At 44.7% G+C, this 24,465-nt stretch overlaps 1 protein-coding gene across 2 annotated transcripts in view; it reads right to left on the bottom strand.

The window, feature by feature from the left end:
* Positions 1–127: 127 nt before the first annotated feature.
* TAOK1 (TAO kinase 1) overlaps positions 128–24,465 on the bottom strand; it is a 65,191-nt gene continuing 40,853 nt past the window's right edge. The window contains exons 10-20 of one of the 2 annotated variants that reach the window (XM_059487207.1): positions 23,855–23,936; positions 21,839–22,006; positions 20,660–20,863; positions 19,345–19,479; positions 18,488–18,724; positions 17,600–17,728; positions 16,151–16,354; positions 15,428–15,667; positions 11,624–11,836; positions 10,356–10,538; positions 128–6,872 (exon numbers count right to left, since the gene is read on the bottom strand). In XM_059487207.1, the coding sequence (XP_059343190.1) occupies positions 6,411–6,872; positions 10,356–10,538; positions 11,624–11,836; positions 15,428–15,667; positions 16,151–16,354; positions 17,600–17,728; positions 18,488–18,724; positions 19,345–19,479; positions 20,660–20,863; positions 21,839–22,006; positions 23,855–23,936 (2,257 nt within the window). In that variant the 3' untranslated portion in view covers positions 128–6,410. The remainder of the gene's footprint in view (positions 6,873–10,355; positions 10,539–11,623; positions 11,837–15,427; positions 15,668–16,150; positions 16,355–17,599; positions 17,729–18,487; positions 18,725–19,344; positions 19,480–20,659; positions 20,864–21,838; positions 22,007–23,854; positions 23,937–24,465) is intronic. The other variant, XM_059487208.1, reaches the window with a different exon arrangement.

Genomic DNA, 24,465 nt, shown 5'->3' with positions numbered 1-24,465 from the left:
GCTGTGCAGAGGCAGCGGCCGCCGACTTCAGCTTGTCAACAACCCTGCGCTGATTTCTGCACTCTGCTGAGCTCAGAGTTGCCATAGAAATGTGTGATCCTGGCACTAAAAGCAGGCAACGACCTCAAATCAAAGTCTTTTTTTGTTTTGTTGTTTTTTGTTGTTTTTTTTTTTTTTTCCTCCAGTAGATTTAGATGAACTCGGGCTAAAGACAAAAACATTTGGAAGGGGAAAAACAGATCATTTCTAGAGAGATTGAAAAACATAGTCACAAGCCGGTATTAAACTGCAGCAAAGAACCTGAACTTGGTTCCCATTGAGTTCAGCTCCAGAGCAAGCTTGAAGCCACCGCTCTGCTCTGTCCCTCGCACTGCCCTCCGTGCGGTACAGGATGCCCAAGGGAAGGAGATTCCACACAGCCATCAGGGAAAACCCAGCCAGAGGCTGGAAGCCAAAAGCCCCAGGCCAGTGGCTGTTTGCCTCCCCAGCTCGCAATATTTAAGCACAAATTCCTTACAGCATCACTGGACAAGTCTCAGGGATTAGGTGCATGCTGAACTACGACTGGCAATTACAGTAGCTTTTTGCTAGCTGGCACATACTGTATCTATAAATTTTAGTACAAAAACTTAAAAAATACAGAAACTAGGTCAATTTGTTAACTACATATTTACAGATAATTACAATTCTTTTCACTGACAATAATTAAACTAATTGTCAGTGAAAATTCAAACTGTGCATGTTCTGAGGTACCCGTACTCAAGGGTGGGGAGCGGGGCAGGGGCCGGAGGGGCGAGGTGGGGAGAAGTTTCCCCCCAGGGTTTGTTCACATCCGTGGGGGCAAGGCTCAGCCCTCCTGGTTCCTGGTCTCACTGTGTGCACTCAGAGAAAGCACGGAGAGCGGGAGCTGATATTGGGGTCTTATTTTCCCTAGGACATGGCTTAAGGGTGTTTTGAGGATGCCAGGCAGGTGCAGAGCTAATGGTCGTGAACCAAACTGCCTTCTCCCCACCAGGGAGCCTTCAGGTGAAGTGCAAGTATTGAGACCCACAGCTCAGTGGTTAAGGTGCTTGTTTGCTGGCAAATCCGATTTACTAAGTCCCTCTCTAGCTGACAAAGGGCTCTCCTTTCCCCCGGAGGAGGGGGCAGGGATATAGCAGGCAGCATCACAGCTCAGTTGGCTGAACTTCATTGTGCAACAGGAACCTGGGTTATCTGCTGCCACTGCTCCCTGGTGGGGTGATGTTTACTAAAACCACTAGATCTATCAGGTTTTCTTATTTTCTGCCTGTAAACAGCGAGCCCCAACCCTCCAAAGCGCCTGACATACAGTCATCAAAAGACTTCGGCTCAATCGATTTGTAAAAGTGCAAACTCAAACAACCACAGCAGAGAGACAGTGACCAGCATCCCTGCCTGGGTATCCACTGCTCCTCTGTCCTTGGCACGTGGTTCTGGGCTCACTGTGGGCCAGCCCTGGGGTGGGAACATCCTACAGGCAGGAGCACAGGTAAAGACAACACTACTCCTTGCGAAAGGGTAAGAATGACCCAACCAAACCCAAGTCTCTCCTAAAAAAACTTGCAAGAGACCTTCCAGAAGGGACAGGGGGAATATTGCCTCCGAATTCTCTGGTAGCACACAGAGAGCCCAGGGTTGGCATTCTGCTGAGCTGGCGGGGCGTCCTTGGGGGAAATGCGTGACCTGACACATGCAAGAACCGCTTATCCCCTGAACTGTCAAATGCCTCCCTAAGATGGGGTCTGGAGAGGACAAAGGAGAAGGTCAGAAGGGTCTTCACAGCTTGAGGAGCTGGTGGTGTCCAGCATGGCACTCACCCCTCTACTATGAGAAAGACCAGGGCCAAGATTTACTAGAACTGCAGAGCAAGCACCCAGGAGAGGAACAAGGCTGTCCGCTGCTGGCTGGACTCGAGTGACGAAGCACACAGGGCCTAAGCAGAGTAAAGAATGGACCAAGAGCATCTCTGTGTGTATATATGGATGTACAGACCATAAGTCTCTAAGAACACACATGTGTACTTAAAATCTTCCAATCTAGCTTCTCTTTTGCCCCTCCACACAACCTAAGAACCTCCAGGTATCAGACACATGCCAAGGCAGCCAGTGTTCAGAGCTAGCAGCGGCTCCACCTCAGGAATGCCAAAAGCCAGTGCCGGTGCAGCGAGCCAAGACCGTGCCAGGCTTGTGATCTTTCGTGGCGAGACGCAGCTGGGGACTCTGAGCTCAGCCTGCTGAGCACTTCACCGGCCCACTCGCCGCCTCCCCAGCAGATCCCTACAGTGCCTCCACTGCTTGCCTATCGCTAAACCATCTTGTTTGCTTCTCTGCTGCCTTGTGACTTTCTGGTACCCTCAGGAAGCGCCCTGGTCTCCTTCAAAGCACACCCACAGCAGCTACCTACCCTCTCACGCCCCAGAAAAAGCAAGCTGCAGTTACTAGGGCTGCTAGGGTTCAGCCCTAGCACAGCCTGTGCCACGTCTGTGCCCTCGCCCCGAGAGCCCTGCTGAGGGGTTGCTTTTGCTCACAAACAGGAGCGCTAAAAAACAGCAGAACTGAAGTGCCCTGACAGAAATGCACAGCATGAGGTGTGTGTGCACCTATACCCACACACAAGTACATACAGAGTATATAAATATATACAAATGAGATACCATATATATATCCAGAGAGATGTGCGTATTCAACAGAGTAATGGGAGACAGTGGTACGATAGGATTTATTGCCTCTCAAGAAATGGCACGTAAGCAGGGTCGAGGGGCTGGGAGCCTGGAGGCGAGGGGCCCTGGGGGTTTAAACAACAGCACAGCCCCAGGAGTGCCCTGGCTGCACCCCCGTGCAGGTCACAGCGAGTGTGCAGTGCCCGTTCTTCCGGCGCAGGAGGGCTGGGTGGGACACAGAGCGATGCCAGCCTGGCCCCAAGCCAGGCAAGTAATGGCTGCAGGGAAATTTTTCTGTGGAAAGTTTGGTATCACACCATGTATTTAGTTGTTCAGCCTCTTTGAAGTTCACAGGCTTGGAGGGAATGCAGGTGAAACAGAGCTGTGGCCTCCATTTCAGTGCTGCACCCAAGGAAGAAAGCACGTAATGTTCAACATGGAAGGGAGAGGTGGCTGCTAGCTCCCTGGGACCATGGAAAAGAAGGAAAATGTGGTCCCTTTCACAGGTTTTAAATAAAATCAAAGGAAATTTCAATCAGAAAGAGGTAAAAATGCTGGCTACTTTGTTTTTTTTTTTCCATCTCTGGGCTAAGCTACACCAGAACTTCAGGTCTTTGCAGAGGGGAGAGAAAAATAACCACAGAAAAGAGATTTCAGGGGTCAAGCTGGTGATTTAAAAACATCGCAATAAAATTTGTAAGTAGTCCACACAGAAGAGTTCCCCAGTGTTAAATATGAATGTAAGAAATGCAAGAGAACATCTTTGCTGAGGTACTGGAGTAGTTTCCACAATTTACAGATTACAGTAATTTTAAAACTGAGGGCATGACTGCACTGAGCACAACATGGAGCAACTGGCCTTACTTTTAAAAATGCTTTACTTTTAAAAATAAGAGTTTGCAAACTGATTCAGAGAGTGTTTGCATCTCTCTAGTGCACAGTTGTTCATGTATCTCAGAAATAAACCTGAGATACATTAAAATTCTCAACACCAAGGGCCTCCTCAAATACCTCCAAGGCACCGCCTGACCCTGAGTTCCTCTGGCTACAGCTGTGTAATGAGGTGCTTCCTCTCGAGATCAGGCAGTTTTGGGACAGCTTTTCTTCCCCCACGTACACACAGGGACACACACATTTAGACCAGTTGATCTGAATCAGTTTTTGCAAACTATTTTAATTAAAATATTAACTTGTTGGAATAGTCCAGGTCTGCACATGATATACATGTAAAAATGGTTACTACACAATTCTTTTTGAATACAAAAAAGCCAATATGGGATAGCCATCATTTGGATTCAGCATTCAGTCATGCTTGACATTACACAAATAGATGTGTTGAGAGAATTCTGTTGAAGTAGCTCAATTTAAGCCAGAGACTTTGACCAAATTCAAACCATAACAGAAGCAGAAGAATGAACCCACTGAACTTGCAGGTATAGCCTGTCCCCACTGTAGCTGCTGCTGTTTGGGATAGAGGAGCTGAACTCAAAATGCTGTGTTAGCACCATGCTCTGGGCACACCCTCCACAATCACATGGTGAACCCCAATACAATTTTGGCCTTTCATTTTGGTTTTGTCTCTCCTTCCAAACCTAGGAAAACACAGGTACCTTTCCTAAACGAGTTGCGCTTCATTTCAACAACACTGCAATGCAAAAGAGTGACCCCAAAACATCCAATTCCACATAAAAACATAGCAGAGGAAAGGACAGGACAATTCACAGTTACCACTTGCCCCCAGGAGCATCCAGCGAAACCTCCATGGGACCCACACCTCCTCCCAGGCTTCTGTCAACTGTTAGTACAACAAAACTCCTTACAAAGGGGCTGCTCAAACATGTTTTGGTGGAGTTTCCATCTTCAATTAGAGTGATACGCTACATCACAATGCTAGAAATCCCAGCTGGATTCACCAGACACTGGCAGAGAGTTGAGGACTGGGAGTGGATGTTAATTTAGCTAATGAAAGAGCGCTGCCCTGTCGGGTACTGAACAGCAGCGAGACACTATTTACTATATAAATATGTCACATGGACAAACACATTCGGAAAACCTCGCTTTTGAGCCCTATAAACATATTAAAGGCAAATCCTAGAGTTAGCAGCTAGTGTTTTCTTCAAGATGATTAGTGTGCAAGGAAAAACATTTACAAAGAACCCTGGCTGGTCAGTCCCCAAGACGGAAACCTTTGCCTCAAACCAAACTTCATCTACCTGCTCTTCCCACAGTCCCGGCTGAGCGACACCGTCCTGGCACTGGCACGAGAGCATGGGGGCATCTCTGGTTCCCAGCACTTAAGGGATGACACGATGCCAACAAAGTCATTCAGTTATAAGACTCCCTGACCTTTTATCACTGTATGGATTTCACAACCTCCTTTGTTTCCTTTCAGTAGTACAGCAGCTCCAATGAGCCCTCTGGAAGTAGTGCCTTCTCACATGGTGTGATACGCTGCCGAAATATCACAGCATCTCTAGGGACTGTAAAAGTTGTGAAGTATTGCAGCAATGAAAACAATAAAAAAGGAGCCTCACATGCAGCAAGATCTACAGTGGTGATGTGGGTTAGTCATCAGCTGGGAAAGAGTCATTGGCTCAGCTCCTCCTGGTACACCATGGCAACTAAACATGTCAACAGTTGGCTACACGCTACATGTAAACAGGAAATTGCAACAAGCCAAAAAGGTAATAAATTGGTGGATGTAGTGTAATAATGAAAAACCCGATCAATGGCATTTTGTGACTATGGCATCCTTCAAAACACCTCTGGCATTTGAGACTGATTGGCTGAAAGTCTAAACATTTCTGAATGGAGCAAAAAGGACTACGCTGGGCTCCAAGAATTATTCTGATGCTTAGCTAAAATGAGATGTCACAGTATTAGCTGTACAAGTGCATTACTTACGCTCCTCTGCCCAACCTCATCTGAGCTACCAGCAGCACAGTCAGGGAGTGCCAAAGCAGATAGAACATTTCAAACATTCCTAGCCTGTTCCCCCAGACAGGTTTCCCTACAGAGTTCTCGGGAAGCTGACCAGTGCCTTCTGACAGAACGTCACTTCTTATACAACACAGAGCGTGCACTTGGGGTAGAAGGGCCCTGTTGAGCCCTGGTGTCTCTTGGCCTCTCTTCTCACCTTCTTCCTCACCTACAACTTTTTGAAAATGCCTCCTGGCAGAGGCAATAGCCTAGAAATTTATCAAATTTAATGACAAATAAAAATGGAACAGAAGATCCAGCTGTTCCTCCCCTGGATGTTGGTTTAAAGGCAGCTTGCCTGGTTTTTGCAGGGTGGCAGATTGAAATTCATGGATATGGGAAGAGGTCTCCATTCTCCCTCAGACTTCCTACATGGATGGCATGATGAGGGCAGTCTGAGGCCCTTCTGTCAGTGTGATGACCACCAGCCAACTCTTCTGACTAATTGCATATATTTCTCAGATGCCCTCCCAAGACCCCTCCAAAACATAAAAAAAAAAAAACAAAACAAAAAAACCAACAACAAAACAAAAAACCAAAAACCACCCCCCAAAACCCTGCAGCCAAATACTATGACATCCCAGTTAGTAAACACAAAATGTAATGCTTTACAAAATGAATACAATATTCCATGTGCACCCAGCTTCCACACGTCAGCACCGCACTGAGGAGGCTGCTGGGCTGGTGTCTGTAGGCAGTTTCTGTTGGCAGACAGCTCCAGTGGAATTGCCACCCTCAGTTATTGTTTAAGTTATGTATAAGACATGTGTGAACCATTGGATATTTGTGAAGTAACACTTGTGCTCCTGCTCATGCCCTGCTCCGTCCGTCCCCCAGAAGCTGTCCGCCTCAGAGCCTGGGGGCTGTTGCGGACCCCTATAGCACTACTTCGAGGTACCCCCTGCATGGGCCCCGAGGGGTGACCCCATGGCTGAGGTCCACCTTGCATTGGATGGCCCCAAGCTTGCGGTGGGCCACCCATGGGATGACCCCAGTGAGGTCCTGCACCCCCAGTAGGATTGTGGGACCAGCCAGAAGCTCCCGGGTAGCTGTGGCTGAACGCCTCGGGGGAGAGATTAGAAAGAACCATATTACTAAAACCTAGCCTCATGCTTTCTGAGTCAAAGGCTTCGATCTCGCGAGCTTGGCGCTCCAGCAGGCTTCGTATCCGCTCGGTGCGCTCGTTCTGCAACGCCAGCATCTCCTCCTCAATCTAGGAAGGAAAAAAAGAGACAGTCTGTAGCAGCAGGACTGGCACAGCCTCTGGAGGACCTGTAACAGCTACTGAGGGACTTCTTCCTGCATTTGTGCAGGAAACTGGCTCTAGATCAGATATCCATGGACATGCAGTCTGCTCTGAATACAAAAGGGTGAATTTTTAAGGGTTAAGTCTCTAAGACCCACACAGCCCAAAGCATGATGAACACCAGTTGGAGGGTGCTGGTCCCTGTTCCCTGGTGAATACATGAAATTTGAGGGATGTGAATCTGATACCAACATCTTGACATAGATTAATCTTCTGAGATCCAGCAAAGTCTACAGCTTCCATAGATGCCTACTGGGAAAGCACCTTCAGGTACAGCCTGCCAACACAGCTTATGGTGACCTTCACTGTTTGTAGCTGAATCTAATGATGATTATGATGATGACTGCTGTTTTCTCTAGGATTCAATGCACAAGCCCACATTCAGCTTCCTCTCTAATGTTCACTGGCCAGATTTTCTTAGCTCATGTATTTATCACCTCCTCTCTACCCCTTTCCTAATTTGGTTTTCTCATATTTCACTGCCCTGATACTTTTTCCAGGGTGTGTGGCTGAAGGACATAGGCAGTGCTGTTTGACTTGTGTGGCAGATTATTAGCTAGATGATATGCAAGCTGGCAACTCCAATTTCTCCTCCATAAGACTGTTCCAAATTGGTTTCCAAGACTACTTTGGTAGGGGCACTGGGATCAGCACTATAAGTACTGAAAACACAGGACTACGGCCTCCTGACACCCATCAGACAGGGATGAAAGCATTTCTTATTGAAATCTTTGCAGTCAGGTGGAGAACCAAAACCCATTATCTTCTTGCCAGCACTGAAAAAGCTTCTTTTGGCCTCAGTGAAAAAGACCAAATGGGGAAAAAGCAGGAGCCAAGACTTTCAGCACAGCTCACTGGCATCTCCCTGCTGTCAGCAGCAACATGGCCAAGAGGTGTTATCTGGGTCTGTGCTGAAGGCACCAGGCAGAGCCTTGTACTTGTAAGCACTCTCTTGCCTGAGTCAGGGAATATGCAAAGCAATTTCATCTGGAATTGAGGAAACAATCTGCTCCAGCATGAGTCATCTCCTGAGCCATTTGGGGCTTTCAGAAACTCCTTCTCCACTTGCCTGTTACTCTAGGTGAGTGACAGACTGTGCACTGAGCAGCCCTGCTCACTATTCCTGCTGAAAGCCACAAAGGCAGTGGAGGAAGAAGGTACCTTCTGTAACATTACCTCTTTAAAATGCTCTGCTTGTTTTTTTCCTGTCCTGCTATCTAAGTAGAATCCTTCTTTTTCTCAATGTCTTCAGCATGTCACCATTTTCAGCCTCAGTGACAGTGTAACACACAGGACTTGGTGCAACTGAACTTCACTGAAAGGCCTGACACTTTGTTAAAGTGACATCACTCAAACCACTCTGAAAATGAAGTGTCTGAGGCATGTGGGAAGGAAATGACTAAATCTGAACTCTTTTAAAGACACTCTTGGGACATGCTCATTGCTGGTGCAATACAAACAACATTTCACATCAATGGAGCTTGGCTATTCCCTCCTTACTCCAGGGATGGACATGACACACATGCTCTGGTGAGTTATGATGATGGGCACCACCAAAAGTAAAGGGCAGCCTGCTGAAAAGGAAGCAGATTTCTATGCATGCAGTAACTTCTGGAATCTAGTTTATTATTGAACACCAGGGACTGACTTTGCCACAGGCTACACATTTATTTGTGCATATAAATGCAGACATTCATCTTGTGCACATACCTGCCCTTTCTCTGGCTGCCAGCTTCAGTTAGCACATGCCAGCAAACACCAGGTGACATCATTGAGGAACCCACACCAGAAAACTCATAACTCTTAGTTCTTACAAAAACAGAACATCACATCTCCTCCCAAAAAAATACCCCTGCAAAAGAATGATGAGTCTGCCTCTGGACCCACATGTTTGCCCTTGAGGCACTGCCAAAGTGACTGGAACCCCACCAAGGTCTCACTGCTGGTGCATGACCTGTGATTTTCCTGTGCCAAGACTGCACATATTGCTACAGGAACCTATGAAAGCTGAAGCACCATCCATTTTTTTTTTTTTTGCTATTCTAAAGCAATATAGGGACACAAAATGAAAAACTACGCTAGGTGATGTTTTTATCTGTTTTTTCTCTCTGTGAAATAGCATTGTTAAGCTTCCTATCCCCATCACTGATGCCAAATCCTCCACAGGGGTTCTCCATGCACACAGAGACTTCAATCCTGGTACACAATGGAAAACTTCTACAACATTATTGGTTGATGTGGGTTTCTTTGAGTTGCTGGCTTCACTGCAGCTTCTAACACTATCTGCAATACATGCTGCTCCCACAGAGCAGGGAGCACTGGCTCACTGTGGCACCTCCTCCCCGAGCTGCTCATGCCACCAGAGGGCAATGCACCTCCAGATAAATCCATACTCGTGCCAGGCTGTGACGGGATCTGGGACCAAAATAACTATCAGTGGTGTCTAAAGACAGCTATTGCACACGAATGACACACAGGAACTCTGCTTTCACAGATTCATCTATTTTCTGAGAGCAATTGCCTCCTTGCAGAGACCAAAGCCCAGCAGGACTGTGCTGCCTCCCTGGGGTGCTCCCTCCGCTGGCCATGAGGTGGAGCAGTGCTCTGAGGACTATCCCAGCATCCATCCATTAGCCCCTAGAAGAATTTCAGTGTAAGGAACCTCGAGGCCACAGAGTAATCGCCCTAATTTATTACACTGATGAACAAAACTGGGAAATGTGTGAATGGCAATGGCTGACACTTATAGCACAAGTCCAGAGGGAAAACAACTCCTGGAGAAAGGCTGACGATTTATTTCTTCTCACCACTTTTTGGTGCATTTCCCTTCCCTTGGTCTGTGTAGGTCACTCACAATTCTAGACACATATCTAGCACTGCACCTGCAGCAAACTTGAACAAGAAACACCTGAATACACTTTAACAAGAAACACCTGTAGCCAACTACAAGCTGAGACCTGAGGAGCAGCAGATGCACCACACCTGTGGCTCTGGCTACTTGAGTTTGCTCATAAGACACATAATTCCATAGGGACACTGCAGCCCCCTGCCTTAGGTTGTTACTGTCTGCTCTCTGAGAGGCCAGGGAAGCCAATCTCCAGCTCAGAGAGAGACAGTACAGTTCTCTCTCCCTTCTGCCCAGAGAGGCACATCCCCCTCTGGCACACTTCAGGCAGCTCTATCCCAGCCAGAAGCTGCTTACACAGGAGGCCTGAGCTGGCAGAAAGTTTAGTCTACGTGTCACTGAGCTTTCAACCCCAGAGAGACAAACACCCAAATGATCTGTGTTACTATATACAGCAAAGTAAGAGCAGTTTATCTTTCACTGATAAGTGGAATTTAGGATCTGAAATATGGAGTGTGCTTAGGATGCTCACATGCCCCCTTTACCTTCTGCTCCAGGAGGGCCCGGCGGAGGGACACCCTCTGCTCCAGATCACGCAGCTCCCGATCATGCTGGGCTTCTGCCTGCATCTTGATTTTACTCTGATATGCGTTCAGCAGCTCCAATTCTTGCTGCAGCTGCATCTTCAAAACCTGGCACTCTGCTTCCTGTGCCTCATCCAAACGCAGCTGGGAAAGACAGACAATAGAGACGTTTCACCATGGGGTAACCACTGCTGACACTCCAGGGGAGGACCGCGGGGAGGGGGGGAATGGGCTGGGACATTGTTTTCTTAGCAATACAATTGGTCTCTATTGTACTTGGCTTGGCTGAACAGAGGACCTATAGTGACAAAGACTGGTGACAGTGAGCCCACAGCACTGATGCAAGTGATGCTGATGAGCAGTGGCGCCTCAGGAACCACGATCCACACTGCAGAGACCAGACTGCTGGAGGTACAAACATCCTCAGCTCTCCTTTTGCTAGAGGCAAAGAGAAGCTCTCTTGCTTTATTCAACTGGATCAACCAATTACCTCTACCCAGGAGACTTAAGTCCAGAGCCTTGCCAATGCAGGACTTTGGGTACAAGGATATAATGGAATAAACCTAAAAGCAACATGATACTGAACTTTTAACCTTCCCATCATAAAAGAAGCCAGCTACCCTGCCTCACAGTGTTAAATTTGTGTACAAAGTGATGTGAGCAGGATGCAATATGCAAGAATTGCAAACAAAAGTGCACATTAAGCTGTAGCAAGGATTTGAAGCATTGCTCATGTGGTCATTTCTTAAAGAAGGAATCTCTTAAAGAGGAATCACAGAAGTTTCACAACACTTTGACCTCAGATTTACAGTCAAAACTGAGGACTCCTCCATGACTCAATGAGCATCTTCCACTGGTGGCACATGCTTGGGTTGGTATCATCAGCAAATCAAAATCTAAATGAATTAGGACAGCCAGTTGCACACTATGTAATGATGCTCTAACAGGGATGTTTATGTTGCCACATTTCATGCAAAAGCAGTTCACTGGTCACACAGATGCATCACTTTGCATCTCTACAACAGCAGCTTCAGCTTCAGCCTGCCTGGAGGGGGTGGTAGGTCTTTCCTCTGGGTTTGAACTCTGCTTTCTAAACACAGAGGAAGGACTGTGCAGGGAATGGCATGTGCAGCAAGGAAGCAGAGAGCCTGCTGTCAGGATACAGAGCGGTTCAAATGCAAACATCCCTCTTTGGCTGAGGAACCCTGGGTCCCTCAGAGGCGACTCACAGCTTGTGTAGAGAGCATTTCATTAATGCTGTGATCATACTGCTCAGCCAGGATAGCCAGCTTCCGGGTCTGCTCCTCCTTGAGCCGTTTGAGGACAGCTTTATGTTCACTCTTTGGCGTGGTCTCCAGCAGATGGTTTCTCAGTGCTTTGTACTGTCTGGTTTGGATCTTGCATGTATCCTGAAACTGCTTCTTTATCTGTAGTTCTTTTGACTGGAAAGATGGAGGGGACACAAAGAAAAAACCAGCATGTTTCAAATGAGCGAAATATCCATTCAAATGGATATTTAGGATTACATTAAGGATATGAGTTCAAGAATCCACAAATGTATATTAACATCTACAGTGCAAGGAGGGAAGCAAAATACACAAGAGGCAATGACTATTGCTGCAGCTGCTTTGACACTGCTACTGTGCAAAACAATTACAATACAGACACTTTTATAACAAAGCTCCAGCCTAAATACAGCTGTCTCTGCACAAAGAGCCTCACATTTGTCACTGGACTGAATCCAGTCTTGGGTGCTGCTTTTCAAGAAAAGTTCTTGAGGGACAGGACTAATATTTATTAGCACCAAAAGCCATACTTACACAACTGTGCTTGTATGGCACATACATATGAACAGCACTTAATGTTATGAAAAGAAGCAGATCTGGTGCATGGGAAAGCACAGGAAAAAAGAGCAATGCTTTTTCCATTGAGGGTTTGATGAATATAAGATGTATTCTAACCCTTGATATTATGAGCCTGGTTTTCATAAAGAAACCAAAAAAAGACTAGATGCTTAAAAATGTACACCACAAAACAGCAGTATTGTTTTGGTCTAGCAAACAAAACAATTCCCCAGTCCCAGTGGAGACTTACTGGAAATGGAGTTTTCCTCCCTTTGCACTTGCTAACATCTCTGTACTGCTTAGAGACATAGCTGTGATTGCACATAGGGTTGGGGAACATCAATCCTGGAAAAGGTATTGGGATCCAGCTTTGCTGTATGACCTTGAAGAAATTTTTTTTTTTTTCTTTTACCTGCCTTCAGAGCAGCCTGTTAAGTTTAACATGTACTAAGTGTTTCAAGATCCTGAAAAGGAGGGTGTTCTGGAGTTCTCTGTATCTTTCTATGGGATGTCTGGCAGGGATACTACTGACAAAGCAAAACCCAGAAGTGATGAGTGATGATGGTTAATTGATGGTCAAGTTCACCATGGTAAGAATAAACAAATAAATAAATAAACACAAATCACTAAAATCAGACATGAGGGCCTTCCCATTGTTAGGCACCATGCCAAATACTGAAGCACTAGAGGCACAAACAGAGCACAGGACCAGACTCCTGTTTGAGCAAGTTGGAAGAGCTCTGGGATGTGAACCAGTGAGGCAGAGCAGATCTCTGTGCATGGCCAAATCAGCCCCTCCACTGCCTGCTCCTGGCACCAGCTCAGGGCTCAGCAGGGCAGGTGATCAGCACAGCACTTGCAGCCACCTCCAAAGGTGCAGTGGGATCAAACAAAACCTCCAGCTCAAAAACACTTTGCTGCATAAAACAATAACACTTTGCTAACCTGATGCAGAGAACAGGACAAAGATGGGTTTCATTCAAATCAAAACACGTATCATGAAGAGGAATGCATCACTGTTAACCTTTCTCTAATTTCACAGAAAGTTATTTCCTTCCAGGAAACCTTTAAGGTTGTTTCTCACTGCCCTTAAGGGAAGTGTCAGCAGGTTACACATTCCCATCAGGGACCTGGTCACAGCAAAACACTATCAACCTATTTTGTCCTCATTTTTTGTGAAGTCTTGCTGGGACACCAGACTGTTTACAGGCTCCCAATCCAAAGGCTTTAACAACAGGAAACAGAAGGGAGGGGTAAGATTTCCAGTCAGACTTCTGACAAGATCATTTTGACCTAGTATTGTGAAATACCAGCAAGAGGGTATTTGCATCACAATTAACACACTTGAAATAATAACAGCCGTTTTCACTGAAGGGTGAATTCTAGTTATGGGTCCTTCTGGTGCTGTCATAGAACAGACACTGACCGTTAAAAACCTGCTTCCAGGACAAAGGGCCTCACTAAATAACAAAGGGAAAGCCTGAAATGTGCCCTTGAGGGAAAACGTTGCTGGGGAGAGAAACTGAACAAATGGTCAAATTATCTATCCAATTAAGAATACTTGCCTGCATTAGTCAGAGGCAGGAGAAGGAGTTAATGCTAGAGAACAGCCTCGATAAAGAGGGGATTGTGCTACAAACCCAACGGTTGTCCAGGGCTCTGCTGTTAGCACTGCCTGTTTGCAAAGGTGCAGGATTGACAGCTCAAGCCTGAAATCCTTCACTAATCACAGAACAGCCATGCAAAGCAAAGTGCAAGCTTTCCATGCTCCCTGCAAAATGCTCCAGCCCTGTCCTCCCTGGAAAAGGGAAGGGTTGCAGAGTCTGCAGAGGTGTGAGGGCAGCCAAGCCCCTGCAGCACACAGTACCACAGATCCTGCTGCCAGGGAAGGAGAATGGACATGCTGCCCACTCGTGTGTGCACCACATCACTTTGGGGAGGCAGAACTCATTCATGCTAATCTCAGAAGGATCAACCTAATACAGCTGCTTCAGTTTTATTCAGCTCAGAGTGCAGCACAGCTTCCCTGTGAAGTCATCTGCTATTTATACACTATATCCTTGGAGATTCTCAACAGTGATCAGATGGTCTCTTGTTCTCAAACAAGCCAGGTTTTCACTATTTAATATTATTCTAATATTGACAAATCAGGTATCATTTTTTCTTTTCTGAAGTTGTGTTTTCAAGTTGGTTATTTTCTCTGTAAGAAGATAACTTGCAGGTGGTGAAAACTAAGTCAGATGGAAAATATCATGAAGAGGAAAGATGTAGAACAACAAAGAAACCCCATGCTCAGTATGCCATACACTCGTTTTGTTACTGGCACAGCTGAACACTGGGTGGAGAGAAGAAGTCTGCCTCCTCAAAGGAAATGTACCAGGCAGCTTTGTGAAAGGCCTTATACACCCTTCCCAGACACTTCAAAATAAACCACTGGACTTCTTCAGATGAAGTGAAGGCTTAAACAAAAACACTAAAAGCCTCAATCACAGAGGCCCCATAATTCTGGTCAGCCACCAGAGCTACAAGGGCAGCATGAGAAACCCAGAGGAGACAAACAGCAAAGGTCAGTGCCAGGAGCTTCCTGAGGACACTGCACTTGGCTGCTGTCTCTCTCTTCCCCCTCCTCACTTGCCACCATGCCAGCTTTAATATAAAAACACTAACCAGGTGAGTTAGCCAAGACTGAGAGTGAAGTTCATTTTGATACACACAGCAACACAAAGCTTTTGGGTTTTGTTTTTAAACGACACTGCTTCATTACAGAAACGTGGATTTTATTTTTGTATATGGGGGAGAGAAGGATCAGAAGATGGTGTAGGAGGGGGAAAGAAGCGCATACTGTGAACATTTAAATGCATTTAAAACTACCCCAGAAAGGAAGGGACATTGCTGAGAAGAGCTTTTCAAAGAAGAGGAGGGACTAGTGCTGCTGTGGCCTGCCTGCAATACCCTGTAATGCTGATCACCACTAGGTGCTCTTCAAGTTAAGGAGCCTCAAATCATCTTGGCTTTGCTTGCACTGCAAAAGGGCTGTAATGGACTAGTCTTTCATGGACCAGTTTTCCATTACCAGCTTGAACGGGAGTTCCAACAGCACTTAGCACCTTCAGAGCTCCTACAGCACTGAGTACCCTTCAGAGCTCCTACATCCCTCAGCACCTTCAGAGCTCCCACACCCCCGAGTACCTTCAGGCTCTTGGGCTGCTGCCGGACCTCCATGACGTGCTTGCGGCGCAGCTCCCGCTCGCGGCGCTTGTTGTACTCCAGCTGGTTGGTGAGCTCGGTCTGGTGCTGCAGCCGGATCAGCTCGCAGCGCATCTTCTGGATGGTGCTGAGATGGCGGAACTCCAGCTCCTGCATGGACTCGTGCTGACGCAGCAGCATGGCGTGCTCCAGGTCCTTCTGTGTCTGCCTTTTGTTCAGCTCCTAGCAGGAGGACACAGGGAATTATTAGGTTCTTTGTACTTACTTGGATTTCCGTTGACAAAGTGACATTTCACTTTGTTCACAAGGGCATTTCTCTTTCCAAGGCATCTGAGGACAGACCACAGAATTTCTTGGTCTTATCAGCAGCAGACAGCAACGCCACCGGTAATTTTCCTTCCTCATTTCACTTTTCTTCTTCCTGTTGTAGATGCTCAACAGGATTCACAGTAAGCATTTTCTGTTAACTGTTGTGTCTGATGATTTTTTGGACCTAACAATTCTCCTGCAATAGGCCATTAACCTGTACACTGGATGCCACAGGGATTACCAGATGGTACTGTAAAGCATCCAACCACTGCTCTACCAAAACACTTTGGATGTGGTAACAAACACTTCTGTGTGATTTGAGCTGGAATTTAGGTGCTCCTGTGAGATGCACTTCCTACAGGTGCATCCAGGCCTGATCTCTGCCTGTTCCCTTACCTCCCGAACCAGGTCCTGCTCCAGGTTGTGGCGGCCCAGGAGCATCCGTCTCTTGAAGCGGCGACACTCCAGCTCCAAGTACTGCCTCTGACGCCTCAGTAAGTTGGCCTCTTCTTCTGCCTGGAAATGCTGGATGTTCTCCTTCTGCTTAGAGAGCCACTCCTGCTTCTCCTTCTTTGGAGTGCTCTGGTTTTCATTCAGCTCCTGATAATTGCAAGGTGATTAATTGTGGAATAGTTACATTAAGTTCTTTGGCTATGAAGTGGACAGACCTGACTAATGAACTACTGAACTATGTTCTACTCTCTATTCTCAAGGTTGGTGCCATCTCAGCCCCTTCAAAACACATCACATCATGAAAGGAACACTAAGGAAATACCAGGAGACAAATCACAGTGGAACAGATTCAACTACAGCTTTTTTTTTTTCTCCACTGGCCAAAATACTGGTTTATGTCCACAGTTTCCAGACCTATGTATCAGCTGAAAATATCAAAATGAGGGGTTGCCTCTCATGACACTGAAGACACTTGGAGGTACTGCCATACTGCCTGGTAAACATTCTTGCAGGCTCCCAAAGGACTGAGAGAAGGAAAGTGTTCACGTCCTGTTGTTCAAACAGAACTCCAGCCACATGAAGCACATCAGAAAATTTTTTGTGTCTTGCTTGATCAGAGCACATACCCATTTTACTGTAACTCATCAAGGCAGACTGCTCACTGAGATGCTGTAACTCACAGAAACAATGTAAAGAAGTTCACAGGTAAAACTAAAGAATTTCCACATTTGTACTACATAGCTTAAAGTATCTTTGGCAAAAGACTCTGCTTGCTTGAATTGCATACTAGAGATGTCCATGCAGTAATTAAGACTTGTTGTGATACACTTCAACTGAAGAATGAGACAGAACTCCTCTGTATTTCATCAGTGTTTCTTGGTGCTCTGTGATCTACTGCCCACTTAGAAAAAGATTATATGTTATTATAAAGAGCCCACGCTACTGTAGTTTTTGTTAGATCTTTCTTGGCTCTGCTGCTCTTTAGCCTTTTTTTTCTCCTGGGAAATGCCTATGTTTGGGAATATTTCCCTTTGGAGCAAGTTCCAAAGTTGTGTCACACAAGTTGATGGTTGAGCATTAAATGGTTCTTTCAAAAAAATTATTTATAGTGCTTAAGGTTTCAGTCACTCCACAAAAATAATCGGAAGTTTGATTCTACAGTTTCTCTGCATTTCACAGAGATCTTGATTTTCACTAAAATGCAATGATTATTAAATAATTACACAGCTTTCTCCATTAAAATTAATAGTGCTTTACAGGTATTTTCCTTACAAAAAATTTAAGTGATAAGAAACTTCACTAACTGCTGCAGGGAATGGCCACTACCTGCAAACAACAATGTATGAGAAAAATCTTCATGACCTTTCACATTTCTCACTGGGGATGAGTTACCTCTTTCAGCTGCTCTTTACGGAGTTTATATTCTCTCTTCTGGGACTCCAGGAAACTATTCAATTCTTTTTTCTGTTGGGCCTGAATATGCTGTTGGAACTTCTTCTCTTCGTTGGCCATCACTTTAGCCTACAGCAAATCCAGCAGCAAGTCAGTCTGAGTCCCAATGGATTATAGCCCATGTCCAATTTCAGCCTCAAGACCCAGGAGTCATGGTAGCCACCACAATATTCACCATGAGTCTGGACAAGTCCAAGTCAGAGGAGCTTGTCCTCCCTCTCTCCTCATTCCCCATCCCATCAAGGCACCCAGCAGAATCCTCCTCCAGTGCCACATTCCCTCAGCCCTATTGTTCAGCTAATCTTGCCTAAAAAAGTCTAAACCTTATGATAAACTATAACCTCAGCCTTCCACTGAGAGATCAGAGATGAACAAAAATCGATTATAACTGCTGTAGGCAGCACCACTTCATTATCAATTATTTAAAAGCACAGCCCCCCCATATCCATACACAACTAGACAGTGAACATTTAACTGTAGCTGGCACATTTCTCTGCAAGCTAATCTGCTTCCACAACATTCAATGGCAGGCAATTATTGACAGCACAGACAGGGCAAGAGAGAGGAAAACCCTCCGTGTTTTTTCTGGGGTCAGGATTCTAACATTCAGTACAACCTACTGCCATGAAGGACATACCTCTTCTCCAGTTACATAACTCCTCAGTGTAACAGGTGATGTATTAACTTTTTTCTAACTACCAATTTGCTTGGCTCCTGAGAACAAGACATCTCAGAGTCCACACTGTCATCTCTGCATCAGTGAGGGGAAGTGGACAATTCAATGTAATTAACAAACATGGGTTGGTCTGACAAACCATAACCTCCTACCTCTTTTTCCATGGCTGCCTGGTGCTTTTTAATTAGCTTTTCCATTTCTGCAGCAAAATTGTTACGCTGTGTTTCAAGATCTTTGTCCAATCTGAGGCGGTGCTCGTCCATCTCTGCCTTCAGTTTATTCTCTAATGCCATCAGCTGCTTCTGGTGCTGCCTTCTCATACGTTTATAGCCAGACATCTGCTCTCGGAGCTCAGAGTCCTGCTCATGTTCCTGCATTTGCCTTGTCACCTGGGAAGATAACCACATCGGGCCAGAGAAAGTTAATGCTGCTTAATCTGCTTTTCAGCAGTCTTCAAACCACAAAAGAAACGATTCAGTTAAGAAATATGATTTTGTTGTAAAGAAAGGCACACATCCTAATGGCAGCAGAGCAGATTAAAAACCCAATTCTGCTGTAGGAGATAAGCTCACATGGGCTCCAGCAGAAAAACAGTACAATTGTTATAAAGCTGGTACTAAGTAATGGCCTTTTAGTCTAATACAATGAGGGTGGATACATACACACACCCACAAATATTCATAATATGCATATGAAAATAAAAACCAGCTTATTATTATAAATGGTTTCCCATATTCTATGGGGCACATCGGATTTGAGACTTAAAATATTTAATATACACAAATTACATTTGCCCAGGTATCTCACTGAAGCTTTTATTAACCGACACTAAATTATTTCAGTGCCAGTATCTCAGTCAATGAAGATAGCTCGTATTATGGTGATATTCTGAAAGCTCTGAGAAGTTGCTCATATTGTGGTGATATTCTGAAAGCTCTGAGGAGCTGCACAGAGCTGTGTTCAAAGCATGCCCTCCTGCAGAGCTCTCCCAGACCAGCCCTCCACGTACCAGCGACGCTGTGCGTATGGTAGCAAAGTGCTCTCGGTTCCGATAATGAGACTTGTGGCGAGACACTTGGGGAGGAGACTGGGGTTCTGATGCCCTTGTCCGAGGATCCGACTCCTCTCTGTAGTTCTCTTCCTCCTTATCAGCAAATATTAATGTCAGAGAATAAAGAGAAACTGTGTTACTGAAGATTTTTAATTTTGGTCTTTTTATTTGAAAGGAAGAAAAAAGTGTTTTACATTCATCAGCCCTGAAAGATCCTCCTGCTGATGAAGGTATATACTGCAAAAGGAGTTCTGATCTACGACCTTTGCTTTCAGAAATTTCATACTGAATTTTTATTACTAAGAGGAAGATTACTAACCAAAGCTGAAAATGAGGAAAAATAATGGAAAAGTGAAAGCTGAGTTAAACAGTTTACTGCAACAAAACATAAAAGCTATAAAGTAGATTTTATCAAGTCTGAAAGACAAAAACAACATCTTTGTAGCTCTGAAAGAGAGAGGAATATTTTCATTACACCCACTGCAGAAATACCTCAAAGCAAATTTTAAAATTTGTCATGGTGTATTCCACATTCTTATTTTGAGTTTGTCATTCATCATAGAGCGATTACTAGTTAGATATGATATACTAATTAACTCCCTGAGGAAATACCTGTGTCTTTGTTGCATATCTGGGCAAAGAACAAGACATTCTAGCCACATCTATCATCAGCCATGGAAACGGTAGTGCTTTGAGCAAATGGAGTGATAACCCCTCCATGGCAGGAGCAGCCCAGCTCAGAGGGCACTCCCCAGCCCACCCTTCATCTGGCAGAGGGAAAGCAGGGAAGTGGTTTCTGCTGCATTTTTTTCCCCTACACTTTATTCATTAACAACATATTCAAATCAAGTGCTGGGAAGCTGGGTGCTGCAGAACTGATTTCAGCTCCTACTGTAGGCCCTGACTTTAAGAATTATCTAACAAGGAGGTAAAAAGGGGAAGTTACACATCCTGTTGTCCCACAAGGCAGTGCTATGCATGTTAAGGATAGCCACCAAACAAACCTATTTACAACCTCCCATTCCAACTCCTCCTGATAAAGTAAACTGCTTTTGAAACAATTCCATTAGTCAAATAACTTTTAGTGAATTAACAAAAATAAACCATCTTCACAGCCGCTTTCCCAAGTCTCCAGTGCACCCATATATATATATATTTGGGGCACAATAATATAAACTGCAGATAATGACTTGGGAATGGGAACAGGTGACTTTGCACCAAATTCTCTCCACTTTACACCTTGGAAGCTCTGCAGTGAGAATCCAGGGCTCACCGGCTTTAGATGAATGACAGAGCTGTTTGACATCACGGTGTGGTCCCCCTCCATCATATCCAGCTCGCTCTTATCATCCGAGGCATCTGGAAGACTGTTAACACTACTGCTTTGGCTACTGGCACTGATAGACATACTAGGAATGGACTGATTGCTTCCGACACTGTTCACTGTTCCCGTCCTGCCCACACCATGATCTTGTTCCTAGGAGAAAGGAATTAGAAAGAAAATTCAAACCTATCCCAGAGGTACCTGTGGACATTACCCAATGGAATATTCATTCCATTTCTCTCTAAAGGCATCCACCTGCCACGTCATGGCACTTTCCAACCTCCAGGCATTGCCATGAAACATTTTTCTTGTGGGATGCTGGGGAGAGAAAGAGTCAGCCCTGTCAAGATTAACTGGCTGATGTCAGATTCTTTTCAACAGCAAGCCTGTTAACAAGCTGAATTCTATCATGTATCAGCCACAGCGTGTCACCAGAAACTGCTGTGACACCAGAATCACCTGAGTGCTCAGCTGGGACCCTGCACCTTGCAGGCTCTTTTCTGTACAGGAGAACTGGAATTCAGTCTCCTTCTCTGCATGGTGACTGCAGCATTCAACCCAAAAAAGAGAAATCCATTTCCCTGATGACCTGTTTTTCTTTTCTTTTCTTTTTTTTTTTTTTTCTTTTAATAAATCAAGTAAAAACCTCAATGCCTTTAGATTTAGAACAACATTCTCAGTACATATGGTCAAAACAGAGGTTTGACCTGTTTTTCTTTTCTTTTCTTTTTTTTTTTTTTTCTTTTAATAAATCAAGTAAAAACCTCAATGCCTTTAGATTTAGAACAACATTCTCAGTACATATGGTCAAAACAGAGGTTAACTGCAGTTGCTAAAGAGTCCTCATGAAGCCTCATAAACAGGCAAAGAAAGAGAGGATTTACAGGACTGGATGCTGACTGTTCAAGCATGAACACATGGCACAGCTTCTTGCCAGCACTAGGCATCTACCCTGTTTGTCCTTGTTTGTGCCTTGAGGTAGCTTTATTCCAAGCACAAAGAGGGAGACAGTGTTTACAGCCAGGTGTGTAAACAGCCTCCCTTCATTTCAGCAATATCTGAATTGTGGTTATTTAAATGACAGTTCATTCTCTATGGTTCAGTGATGAAATCCAGCATTTCTCTCACCTCCTCCTCCTCCTGGGTTTCCACTGCAGGGCCATTGTGGGCCTCCTGGAAGAGGAGCTTCTTCATTTTACGATACTGCAGGTTGTCCAGTTCTCTCACTGCATCCTTTGTTCTCTGAATCAGATCTATTAACACTGTTTCGGGTCGCTCTCGAAGAACAAACATGTGCTGCAGAACACAAACAGGTAAGTGGCTCTCATGCCTCCAATGCACAGGCTTTGAGGACACAGTGATGAGCTCTAGTTGGGTTTATTAGCCCTCTTCCCTGCACAGGAGGAGAACATCTTCACAGCTAACATTGGTATTATTTTCAGACTTTGCAATCAAGATAGATTTCAGAATGATTGTACCAAAAACTAAAGGTGTAAAAACCCAGAAACAGCATTTTACATGCCATGAAAACTTGCTCACTATAAACTTACACTTCAGAAACATCATCTACTAGTGGTTTAGTGAGGGAAGAGCAAAAAATACCAAATAAAAGCTAAAGCTGCTAGACTGGCTAGTATCTTTAACCAAATGTTAATTAACTCATCAGCTAACTCTCAGTATAAATCCCATTTCCTTGTTTAGAAAAGCCTGGGAATCAAATATTCATCATACAGCTCTGAGTCATAAAATAGGCTGTGAACCTTAGAGCTTGGTCCTGGAACAGTTCCTCACGTTCTGCTCCTCTCTTGGAGATATTCACCACATTTCTCTGCAAAGGTGCTATATTTTACCCATAGGTAAAGCAAGAACTGTCTATGTATGTCAGAAGCAGCTTTTGCAGTCTCCAGATGCAATGTGCTGTGGAAGCATGAGTCATTATTAACACCACCACTACTTTCATTTTGTTCCTTTGGAGAACTGCAATGCTGTTTCCAACATGGCACATTCCCTACCTGTCCCTGTAAAGTGGCATGCAGCTGTTTCAGACTATAGTTATGGAAGGAATACATTTCCAAACGTTTCATTTCCATCAATGTTCTCTTTAATTGCAGCACATTGCTCAAAATAAAACCAATCTGTAGAATTCTGAAATGGCAGGACTACACACCCACACCGAAACCTTTCCTGGATAATTGCATTTACTTTCTGAATAGACAGTTTTCAAAGAGGCACAAGTCCCCAGAGCCATTTTTAGGTAAAACCATGCAAAAAGGTGCCGATAAAACCTTCATAAATAGCATCCATTTCCCTGCAATGCAAAAAATTTGGAAAAACACTGTTTAGCAGAAGCAGGGCCAGGATAAAAAGAAACCCAAAATGTCAGAAGCACTGTAAAGAGAATGACAAGTTAGCAAAATTCTGAATGCCACCTGATGCCACAAAGGAAATCCATCAAAGTCACACAAAAAAGCAGCTCCAACACCCAACTTTTCTGTGAGTTCTGTTCACATGCCAGCCTTTTGCAACAATCTACCCCATTGGCTTTGTCTCCAGACTACAGTGAGCAAAGCCGAGTACCTGCAGCACTCAGGAGCACAAATGAAGAATTAAAAAAGAAGCTAAGAAATAAAGCAAGGAAAAACCTGCAGACTGCTGAGGCTTTTTCATGCCAAGGAAAAATAGAGGGAGGAAAAACTGGTTTCTTTTGCCTCTTTTTCCCCAACAGTGGATTTCAGGTACTGCATAAAGCACTTTGGAGTGCTCTATAGCACAGAACACAGAGGGAAGTAACAAAAGGTATTTGTTAGCTAATGCATGGCAGCTCCGTCAGGATTAATTATAATCACTGGAATGATTGAGTTTACAAACTAAAACTCTTGACAAGTTGATGGTCATCCAGTGTCACCTTGGTGGAGTGACCTTTTATGCTGAGAACTCCAAGGCTGGCTTGGAAAGTCACCTGGGGAACACTCTGAGACACTGCAGACAGGCAGCAAAGCCAGGGCTGCCAGCACAGTCCTCACAGCTCAAAGGTGTTTGAGCATCATTAACCATAACCTTGTACAGTAGGTGAGACAAACCATCATCACAGGGCACAGTCCCTTTTAATAGCACATGGAAAACAGAAAGGACAAGCAAGCCAACCTTCAGAAGCTCCTCTGATGTAGGCCTGTCTTGAGGAATTTTCTGGAGGCAAGAATCTACGAAGTTTCGAAAATAATCAGACCTGTGTCAAGGAGAGGAAAAAAATCCACCTAAGTTAACAACCCAGTTTAATTCATTAAGGAGTCAAGATCCTCACATCTGGATGCTTGTAGCTCCTAGGCCAAGAACTATGGTTCAGTAAACCATAATTAGGAAGTTTTTAAATTTTGAAATTAGTTTACTGTATTTGCTGTTTTCAAGACAGTTTTTGAGGCTGGGGGGCACAAAATGTTACTACTGTGCTTTATTCTTCTGAAGTTTATGCAACAGACACTTGCCACACACAAGCTGTGTCTTCATCTTGCAAAGCAATACTTCAACAAAACAGGATTTAGAAATTGTCAGTGTGGTTTGTGATAAAAAAAACCTAAACCCCACAGTTTTGGCTAGCTTGGGAGCTTCAGAAGTTTACTGACCCATGGACGGAATTTTTTACAGGATCTTAAGTTCTTCCAGCAGCCTGTCCTGTTCCTACTACAGTGAAGAGTCTCAAACATATATTTAGTAATTGGTCAATTTTGTGTACGAAATGTATAGTGAATCTAATGAGA

This window comes from Ammospiza nelsoni, chromosome 21 (assembly GCF_027579445.1).
Source record: "Ammospiza nelsoni isolate bAmmNel1 chromosome 21, bAmmNel1.pri, whole genome shotgun sequence".
Lineage (NCBI taxonomy): Eukaryota > Metazoa > Chordata > Aves > Passeriformes > Passerellidae > Ammospiza > Ammospiza nelsoni.
The sequence above is the reverse complement of the archived record's forward strand: the minus strand, read 5'-3'. Positions and strand labels throughout refer to the sequence as shown.